The sequence below is a fragment of the Salarias fasciatus genome, chromosome 23 (genome assembly GCF_902148845.1).
Source record: "Salarias fasciatus chromosome 23, fSalaFa1.1, whole genome shotgun sequence".
NCBI lineage: Eukaryota > Metazoa > Chordata > Actinopteri > Blenniiformes > Blenniidae > Salarias > Salarias fasciatus.
Genome location: NC_043766.1, coordinates 35,999,811 through 36,009,734, shown reverse-complemented (window position 1 = coordinate 36,009,734; position 9,924 = coordinate 35,999,811). Strand labels below are relative to the sequence as shown.

Here is a 9,924-nt window from a genome sequence, read left to right as displayed (position 1 = left end):
TATTTAATCACATGACTCTGCTTAACCTTCTCCCTATGTTGCAGGTCTGTCCAATATTGAGTCACCTTACTCTGCTTAACCTTCTCCCTATGTTGCAGGTCTGTCCTATATTTAGTCACCTTACTCTGCTTAACCTTCTCCCTATGTTGCAGGTCTGTCCTATATTTAGTCACCTTACTCTGTTTAACCTTCTCCCTATGTTGCAGGTCTGTCCTATATTTAGTCACCTTACTCTGCTTAACCTTCTCCCTATGTTGCAGGTCTGTCCTATATTTAGTCACCTTACTCTGCTTAACCTTCTCCCTATGTTGCAGGTCTGTCCTATATTTAGTCACCTTACTCTGCTTAACCTTCTCCCTATGTTGCAGGTCTGTCCTATATTGAGTCACCTTACTCTGCTTAACCTTCTCCCTATGTTGCAGGTCTGTCCTATATTTAATCACATGACTCTGCTTAACCTTCTCCCTATGTTGCAGGTCTGTCCCAATCCACAGCCTCACCACTAACAAAAATTACGTCATCCACCTCACATTCAACGACCGATCTACCGGCATCCACAACTGGAGCCTCCGTCATCCTCAACCTGGTGCTGTAGCCCGTCACCTCACTCACCTTACAATAACCATAACAGCTCTGTAGTCCAAGCTCACAAACACAGACAACATTCTCAAAATGAGTCCCACCAATATTCTCCAAATGAATACATTGAGCCGACAACTGCTTCCTGCTACAACTGTACTTCAACCAGCGTCCATTGGTGAAAGTACACACACCAACACCTAACCAGTCAGCCGTAACCTGGATTTCCACTTCTGTGGCCCAACTCCCCACGAACCTCATCCTAGACTGCTGAATGTACTGGGAGACAGAGGAGAACTCAGTCCTCAACAAGCTCTGGTACTGAGCTGCCTCTTTCTCCAGCTGTTTACAGACAGCCAGTCTGATCTTACGATGGTGCTTCTGAGAGCCACTCACAGCCTGAGAGATGGCTCTGAAGAAGCAGTTCCCATCGGCCACTACCCTCTCCTTCCTGCAAGGAACACCCAGCAAACCAACCTGGCTGGACGCAGAAGCACTGACCCGCTCACAGTCAACACACAACCTGCTACACAAAGCCCTACAAACATCAGCATCAAGAGGACGGAAGACCAGCTCCTCGTTCCTCACAGCAGCAACAAACTCCACATCAGCATCAAGCTCAGCAGCACTGGAGCACTTTGATCTCTTTGACAAACGAGTGTCAGAAGAAATCTTACGCTTCCTGCCCTCAGTAATGACTGCTTCTGCAGTTGAACCACTGCTCACCTCACTGGCAAGAGTCTGAAGAGAAACTCCAGACAGTGCTGGACTGGCAACAACACCAACACCACTCTCAGAGACACCAGTGTCTACAGGAGCCTGAACCACAGTCCTGCACTCAGTGACCTCAGGGGACTCTGGTGGTGGAGCAGAACTCATCTCAGTGACGTGAGTCTCCACAGAAACACCAGACAGCGCCGGACTGACAGCAACACCAACACCACTCTCAGACACACAAGAGCCTGCAGGAGCCTCAGCCGGTGTTCTGCTCTCAGTGTCCCCAGGGGACTCTGGTGCTGGAGCAGAACTCGTCTCAGCGACGTGACTCTCCAGAGGAACACCAGACGGCGCTGGACCTGCACCCCCACCCACAGTAATGCCACACAGCTCAAACAGCTGCTGGCCTGAACTGAGGCTGTCGGCCAACCGACGGATGTAGTGGTGCAGGTCGTCCAGACACGCAAACTGCAGAAGCACGCTGCTGCCGCTGTGGTGCAACAAGCCAACACGACTACGTGGATGGCTGTCCACCACAGCAAACCGTCCATTCTCACTGATGATGGCGGTCGTGTTGGCACACATGGTCAGGAGACACATGCTGTACTGACTGAAGATGGTGAGCAGGCCGTTCCTCAGCGTGTAGAAGACACCGGCATCGATGAGGTGACCTTCAGACACATGAAGGTCACCCATCACAGTGGTGCCATGAGTGAACTCCAGCACCTGCTCATCCACCTGGATCTGCGTTGGCAGTTCAGTCACGGACAGAAAAGACGACCAAGGCCTGAAGCCAGGGCGGCCCATCACCCAGGTGAAGAAAGCATCACCCAAGACCAACACGTCATCAAGCTCCTGCCTCCCCCACGAGAACACACTGTTCAACGTGTGTCTGGCTAAGCTGAAAGCAGCTATCGCCATGCACTGCACCCCCCCATTGCTAAACCTGGAGCTGCCCTGATGGAAGGATCCCTGGACAACCTTCAGCAGCCTGATCCCTGTCCTCACATCAACCACTGCTGCTGGACCAGCTACACTCAAAACACTTGACTTAACGGGCTCTGACCTCGGAAACACAGCAGACTTGGCTCCGACAATCTGTGATCTCTCCACCGGCACGACAACACTCTTCTCACACACACGACTCTCTGCAGAAATACGAGACAGCGCCGGACTGGCAGCAACACCAACACCACTCTCAGACACACAAGAGCCTGTATGAGCCTCAGCCGGTGTTCTGCTCTCAGTGTCCTCAGGGGACTCTGGTGCTGGAGCAGAACTCGTCTCAGAGACGTGACTCTCCAGAGGAACACCAGACGGCGCTGGACCTGCACCCCCACCCACAGTAATGCCACACAGCTCAAAGAGCTGCTGGCCTGAAATCAGGCTGTCGGCCAACCGTCGGATGTAGTGGTGCAGGTCGTCCAGACACGCAAACTGCAGAAGCACGCTGCTGCCGCTGTGGTGCAACAAGCCAACACGACTACGTGAATGGCTGTCCACCACAGCAAACCGTCCATTCTCACTGATGACGGCGGTCGTGTTGCTGCCTAACGTCAGCATACACATGCTGTACTGACTGAAGATGGTGTGCAGGCCGTTCCTCAGTGTGTAGAACACACCGGCATCGATGAGCTGACCTTCAGACACATGCAGGTCACCCATCACAGTGGAGCCAGGAGTAAACTCCAGCACCTGCTCATCCACCTGGATCTGCTTTGGCAGTTCAGTCACGCACAGGAACTCTGAGCTCGGCTGGAAGCCATCGCGGCTCATCGCCGTGGTGTACAGTGCATCACCACAAACCAAGACATCGTCAAGGTCCTGCCTCCCCCACAAGAACACACTGTTCAACGTGTGTCTGGCTAAGCTGAATGCAGCTACAGACATGCACTGCTTCCCTGCGTTGCTAAACCTCTGGCTGCCCTGGTGGAAGGATCCCTGCACAACCTTCTGGAGCCTGATCCCCGTCCCGACGTCAACCACTGCTGCTGGCCTCGCTGCGCTCACACCAACACCTGACTGGCCTGACCGGGAACGCTCGGGAACGGGACACTTAGCTGCGGGGAAGAGGCGTCGCTCCGCCGGCAGGGCAGGGCACGCAGCAGGACCCTCCTCCCCGACCGCCGCTGGAACCGGGCCTGCGGTCGGGGGCAACACCTCCTCCACCACCTCCTGGGTTGCTGCCTCCGCCTGACACAGAAAGGAAGCAGCAGGTTTTACAGCGTGTTCAAACTAAAGAGAAATGATGCAGGTCATCTACAATTCAGACACGCAGAGTATAAAACCAAGAACCAACCGGGGGGACTGGTGGGCTGGGGCGGGAGGCAGGGATGGGCTCAGGGGCAGGTGACGGTGTTGCCAGCACCTGTGAAGCAAAGGACAACAGCTGACAGTCAAGTTGAGCACCAACTCATTTCATCCCTGAAATTTCAAAGTCACATCGAATTCTACATCAAAGAAAACGTTCTACCAACCTGCCGCTTTGCTCCTCTGCGCCTCCTGGCAACACCTGCTGGCCGACGCACCACACGGGAGGTCTGAAGACAGAAAAACAGTCTTTTCCAACAGCTGTCTTCCTGCTTGGTTAACCAGTGTCAACATGGAATAAGTGTGAAAGTTACCCGGCCAGCTGGCGGGACAGCGGGGCCGCCGTCAGAGCCAGAAGAAGGGGACACCTTCTCCATGGCGTCCAACATGGCCCCGCTGAACCACACCGGGTTGGATGGGATGGCAGAGGGTCGCACCGGGAGTGCAGCCTTTGAAAACAACACCAGACACACGTGATTAGAATTGCTTTGGGACTTGAGGAAACGTGGCTCAAACTTCCAATCACACAGAGAAACACCTTACCTTGCCTCCCTGTCCAACCACGCTCCACTCCCAGGGGTCGCAGTGACGGGGCACGGGGGCGTGTCCAGTCACCACCAGCCTGGGAGCGGCCCCGGCACGCGGTGGCGCCCGGGGAGGCGCCGGTGGCCGGGGCGGAGGAGGCGCCAGCTGCTGGGAAGCGGCGTCCCACAGCAGCTGAACCAGAACCGTCATGCCATCGGAGTCGCTGAGGTGAACCTGTAGAAGTGCAGCACAGGACACGTTTCAGTCCACCGGTGTACCAACAAGAAAGACCACCTACTGCTCCCTGCATCTCGTCACTACAAAACATGCCGTACTTACCGAGTCGGGGCACCACAGCTGCAACCGATGCAGGGGGAAGTGCTCTGCCACAGGCACGTACGGGACACCTGCAGAGTGAGGACACACACCTTCAGTTATCACATGGACATTCAGAGAAGCCGTTTGTGATGACTACAATGTGGCGTCCATCACAACTGGACACACCAGCCAAACCTCAACGTACCCATGCGTGCTGCGACACGGTGGTATTCCTGACGTAGCAGCTCCTGAAGGCCCGGCTCGATGTTCAGGCGTGGAGGGAAGTCCAGCACGAACACCTACAAAGACACATTGAGCCATGAAGTCACATGAAGCAGCAGAGACAACTGCACCAACGCAACCAGTGACGGCCACCGTCTGCTGCCTCAGGCCACTAGAGGGCGTTCTTGGTGTGAAGACGGAGGCTGAAAGATCCTTCATCAGCCTCCGTCTTCAAACCAAGACTGCTTCCTCGTGGCTTCACAACAGCAACAGCTCATCTCTCCATCACTACTAACAACAACAAGTGGAAAATCAACCCACCTTGGGGCAGGAGCTGCAGGCCGTCGTCAGGAGAGCACAGAAGTCGAGGGCCGCCTTGTCCACAGTCCGGGACACAAGGTCGTTGCTGGGGGCGCACACGCACACGGCGTCCGGGGTCCAGGGCAGGTCAGCATGCAGGAGCTCCGTCCTCAGCTGGGAGCCCACTGCACCTGGAACAGAAAGAAAAGAGAAACGCAGATCTCCCTCGGGCACGGCTACATACCCGTCCACGATGGCCCTTAGGTGCGAGGCTCCAACGACGAACACCATCTGCGTCCACAGAGACATTGCTTTAAGTCAGAGACACCAGCCGGGAGCCCTTGTGGCTGCTGCTGTCTGGATCAACAACAACAACTCATACCTTCTTCTGTCCATCCCAGGCAGGAGTGACCAACTTGCAGGGCTTCCCGGTCAGGTTGGAAGTTGGCCATCTCCGCACGCGGTGCCGAAAGCCCGTGCCACGCCCTGTTTAGGTCGAGGACAAAGGAAAGGGACAGAGTGTGTCATTACATCACGCTGAACAACACCACTCTTCAACTCTTCCTCAGTCTGGTAACACTGCCACATAACACAACAGCAGGGTCAAAGGTCGAAACATCTCCAAACAGTCCGACACTTACGGGCCACGAACTCCGGGACGGCAGGTGCAGGACTCCAGTCCTGGGGCTGCGCCGTCCTGCGTCTCAGGGCCTGCGCACGTCGATGTCCCCTGGCGCGGGGCATCTGGAGAAGAAGGAGAGAAAAAAAAACCTGATCAGTTCAACACAGACACCAGAGTCAATGATGATCAGTGATACTAAACCTGAGAGTCCACTGACACTGATGGTTCAACTCACCTTAGCAGCAGGAAAACCCTGGAGAGATCTCAGAGGGGTGTGTGTGTGTGAAGGAGGAGTGTGTGTGGACGAGTCTGATGAAGGAGGAGGAGTCTGGGGAGGTGAGGAGGGGGAGTCTGGGGGAAGAGGAGGAGGAGGAGGAGTCTGTTGGGGGAGGGTGGAGGAAGAGTCTGTTGGGGGAGGGTGGAGGAAGAGTCTGTTGGGGGAGGGTGGAGGAAGAGTCTGTTGGGGGAGGGTGGAGGAAGAGTCTGTTGGGGGAGGGTGGAGGAAGAGTCTGTTGGGGGAGGGTGGAGGAAGAGTCTGTTGGGGGAGGGTGGAGGAAGAGTCTGTTGGGGAGGAGGAGGAAGAGTCTGTTGGGGGAGGAGGAGGAAGAGTCTGTTGGGGGAGGAGGAGGAAGAGTCTGTTGGGGGAGGAGGAGGAAGAGTCTGTTGGGGGAGGGTGGAGGAAGAGTCTGTTGGGGGAGAGTGGAGGAAGAGTCTGTGGGGGAGGGTGGAGGAAGAGTCTGGAGGGGGGAGGAGTCTGAGGGGGGAGGAGTCTGAGGGGGGAGGAGTCTGAGGGGGGAGGAGTCTGAGGGAGGTGGAGTCTGAGGGAGGTGGAGTCTGAGGGGAGGCGGAGTGTGGAGGAAGAGGAGGTGTGTGTCTGAGTTTGAAGCTTGCTCTGTGTGTGTGTTTGTGTGTGTGTGTGTGTGTGTGGAGGGGTGTGTGTTACTGAGTGTGTGTTGGAGTGTGTGAGTGAATGTGTGTAAAGATGTTTGGTTCAGCTCACCTTAGCAGCAGGAAAACCCTGGAGAGATCTGAGATGAGTGTGTGTGAAGGAGGACTGTGTGTGGAGGAGTCTGGGTGTAGGGGGAGGAGTCTGAGGGGAGGGAGGAAGGAGTCTGGGGGGAGGAGGAGTCTGGGGGGAGGAGGAGTCTGGGGGAAAGAGGAGGAGTCTGGGGAGGAGGAGGAATAATCTGGGAGGAAGAGGGGGAGGAGTCTGGGAGGAAGAGGGGGAGTCTGGGAGGAAGAGGGGGAGTCTGGGAGGAAGAGGGGGAGTCTGGGAGGAAGAGGGGGAGGGGGAGTCTGGGAGGAAGAGGGGGAGGGGGAGTCTGGGAGGAAGAGGGGGAGGAGGAGTCTGGGAGGAAGAGGGGGAGGAGGAGTCTGGGAGGAAGAGGGGGAGGAGGAGTCTGGGAGGAAGAGGGGGAGGAGGAGTCTGGGAGGAAGAGGGGGAGGAGGAGTCTGGGAGGAAGAGGGGGAGGAGGAGTCTGGGAGGAAGAGGGGGAGGAGGAGTCTTGGGGGGGAAGAGGGGGAGGAGGAGTCTTGGGGGGGAAGAGGGGAGGAGGAGTCTGGGGGGAAGAGGGGAGGAGGAGTCTGGGGGGAATAGGGGGAGGAGGAGTCTGGGGGGAAGAGGGGGAGGAGGAGTCTGGGGGGAAGAGGGGGAGGAGGAGTCTGGGGGGAAGAGGGGAGGAGGAGTCTGGGGGGAAGAGGGGGAGGAGTCTGGGGGAGGGGGAGGTGTCTGGGGGTGGGGGAGGAGTCTGGGGTGGAGGAGGAGTCTGGGGGTAGGAGGGCGAGGAGTCTGGGGGGTAGGAGGAGTCTGTTGGAGGAAGAGGGGGAGGAGTCTGTTGGAGGAGTCTGGGGAAGGAGTCTGGGGGTGAGGAGGGCGAGGAGCCTGGGGGGTAGGAGGGCGAGGAAGAGCGGGAGGAGTCTGTTGGAGGAAGAGGGGGAGGAGTCTGTTGGAGGAAGAGGGGGAGGAGTCTGTTGGAGGAAGAGGGGGAGGAGTCTGGGGGTGAGGAGGAGGGGAAGGAGTCTGGGGGTGAGGAGGAGGGGTCTGGGGGTGAGGAGGAGGGGTCTGGGGGAGGAGGTGGAGTCTGGGAGGAGGAGGATTCGGTGGAGGAGGAGGAAGAGTCTGGGGGAGGAGGAGGAGTCTGGGGGGAGGCGGAGTGTGGAGGAAGAGGAGGTGTGTTTGTCTGAGTTTGAAGCTTGCTGTGCGTGCGTGTGTGTGTGTGTGTGTGTGTGTGTGTGTGTGTAGGGGTGTGTGTGTGGAGGGGTGTGTGTTACTGAGTGTGTGTTGGAGTGTGTGAGTGAATGTGTGTAAAGATGTTTGTGTAGTGGGTGAAGGAGCAGATACTCAAGTATCAGAGAACCAGAGGGGAACCAGCAGACAGGAACCAGCAGACAGACCGCACCAGATCACACCAGACCGCACAGTGGAGAGCTGGGAAATGAGGAGGACATACTTCATTAAACTATTGTGTGATGGAAGGAACAAAATAAATAAACGAAAAATGAAATGAAATGTGGAAAATGAGCCGCTCTACAGAAACACACAACTGCCACAGTGTAGAAATCTCTTTCTTCACTGTGGCAGTTCTACGTGTCTGTACAGTTCCATGTTTGATAGAGAGAATTTTTAAATGCACTGAACTCTCTAAACACCCTGAATGGAACCAAGTCTTCAGCTACAAACACTTTAAATCATCATGATTTCATTGTGAAAAGACAATTCAAGCAGCATCTGGATTCAACATGTGCTCAGTGAACACAGCAATGAACAACATGTCACACACTTCACAACACCACAACACACAACTGACTGACACACTCACACTCCACAGCTCACAGCAGGAGAAACATGCATCTACCAGCCACACACAACGTCTCATGTCCTCCACTGAAACACACATGAACAGCCAGCGAGCTAAGGAGGCTAACAGAGAGAGGCAGCAGCCATCAGCATGTCAGCACACAGGATTTTTTAAAAGCAATGTGCATTACACAAAATACTCAAAGCTGAAACAAAGCATCCGAAAGCATCTGAACAATACACTGCCCTGATGTGATTCGAAAGTCATTTGAGATCAACAAGTCAAGTAATATGGGCCCTACTGAGCTAAACACTGTATTCTTCATAAAAAACATGAAGTAAAAACTCCATGGAGTGTTAAAACTGAACCACAAAGAGGTTTGTCTGAACTACACATGGGAGTAACGATCCACAACTGAAATGGAGTCAATACTGTGGAGCTATGGAGCTAAAATACTGCATTATTTTCATAAAAAATAATAATTGAACTAAATGGAGTGTTAAAACTGAACCACAAAGAGGCTTATATGAACAACACACTGCAGTAAAGATCCACAACTGATCTGGAGTCACAAACCTAATGCTGCAGGAGCTATGGAGCTAAACAATGAAATATTTCATAAAAAAATATGAATTTAAAATGACTAGGCTTGACAGCAGTGACAGAAGCTCCACATCTGACTCTGAGCACAGAAGAAGGAGCAAACAGTGAGGTCCTGGAACGTTCTAACCATTCACCCAGCCAGCAGCATCCACACAGCAGCAGTGAGTCAGCAGCTATGCTAATAGCAACACGGACGTTAGCACGAGCTAGCGGGGGTTTTTAAGCTTGTTATAGCAGGATAAAAGGACTGAAAAAGCATCTCACAATATCCTCGGTGTAGTACACATCCCCAAGCAGCAGATAGAAAGTTCTCTCCCCCACCAGACATTGTGAATACAGCTTCAACTCAACCAGAAGCAGGCTGCAGCGATGCAAAAGTGCTAGCAGGCCGAAGCCAACCAGAGACACACCAAACACGACAAAAAGCCCTCAGAATGTCTAAAAACCTGCTCAATCAGCACTGCACTGCCTTATGTGGACTAAAACCCTCTGAAAAATCCAACATTTGTCTCTTAAACTGGAGGTTTTATAAGAAAAAGCTTAATTTAACCATCTGCAGCCATTAAACGTCTCCACAACCAGCAAACAGGTTATTCAGCTCCAATTCAGTCTGCAACAGCAACGTTTCACTAAAGAATGACTCTTTCTGCAGCATTTGTTCACAAAATCAGCCATTAAACCCACATAAAGCCTGAATTTATGCCTCCAGCAGAGAGAAAGAAACAGCCGACTCACCCAGCAGATCCAGAAGGAGTCAAGATGGCGACGCGGAGGTTTTTAAGGCTCCATGTGAGCAGATCAGATGTCAGAGACCGCGCACCAAACCAACCAATCACATCACTGATGGCTCTGTGACATCGTTCCAGAAGCTCCTGCAGCTGAGACCCGCTCTCCTTCATGGTGAAGTCACATTGTTGCAAATATAGCTCA

At 54.1% G+C, this 9,924-nt stretch overlaps 4 protein-coding genes across 4 annotated transcripts in view; all 4 read right to left on the bottom strand.

Moving 5' to 3' along the window:
• LOC115382176 (NACHT, LRR and PYD domains-containing protein 3-like) overlaps positions 1–9,924 on the bottom strand; it is a 1,518,151-nt gene that overhangs the window by 1,357,868 nt on the left and 150,359 nt on the right. The window lies entirely within an intron of this gene.
• Positions 1–9,924, bottom strand: part of LOC115382198 (NACHT, LRR and PYD domains-containing protein 3-like) — a gene marked incomplete at its 3' end in the record, with an annotated part of 406,576 nt that overhangs the window by 293,362 nt on the left and 103,290 nt on the right. The gene's annotated exons all lie outside the window — the stretch shown is intronic.
• Positions 1,302–5,202, bottom strand: LOC115381942 (uncharacterized). Its single transcript, XM_030083590.1, has 9 exons — positions 4,993–5,202; positions 4,655–4,748; positions 4,471–4,538; positions 4,150–4,365; positions 3,921–4,055; positions 3,774–3,836; positions 3,596–3,664; positions 1,662–3,489; positions 1,302–1,348 (listed from the first exon to the last, which is right to left on the bottom strand). Exons 2-9 carry the CDS (start codon positions 4,656–4,658, stop codon positions 1,302–1,304), a joined length of 2,430 nt encoding a protein of 809 aa, XP_029939450.1. The 5' UTR covers positions 4,659–4,748; positions 4,993–5,202.
• Positions 5,232–9,924, bottom strand: part of LOC115381941 (NLR family CARD domain-containing protein 3-like) — a gene marked incomplete at its 5' end in the record, with an annotated part of 81,271 nt that continues 76,578 nt past the window's right edge. Inside the window, 3 exons of the mRNA XM_030083589.1 lie at positions 5,232–5,243; positions 5,354–5,457; positions 5,613–5,715. Coding sequence (XP_029939449.1) covers positions 5,232–5,243; positions 5,354–5,457; positions 5,613–5,715 — 219 coding nt within the window. The remainder of the gene's footprint in view (positions 5,244–5,353; positions 5,458–5,612; positions 5,716–9,924) is intronic.

Excerpts from the sequence above, each read along its gene's own strand:
- LOC115381942 (XM_030083590.1), bottom strand. Across the intron at positions 4,056-4,149 it reads TGGTTGGACAGGGAGGCAAG|GCTGCACTCCCGGTGCGACC; the intron begins GTAAGGTGTTTC and ends TTGTTTTCAAAG. Across the intron at positions 3,490-3,595 it reads CCAGCCCACCAGTCCCCCCG|GCGGAGGCAGCAACCCAGGA; the intron begins GTTGGTTCTTGG and ends TTTCTGTGTCAG.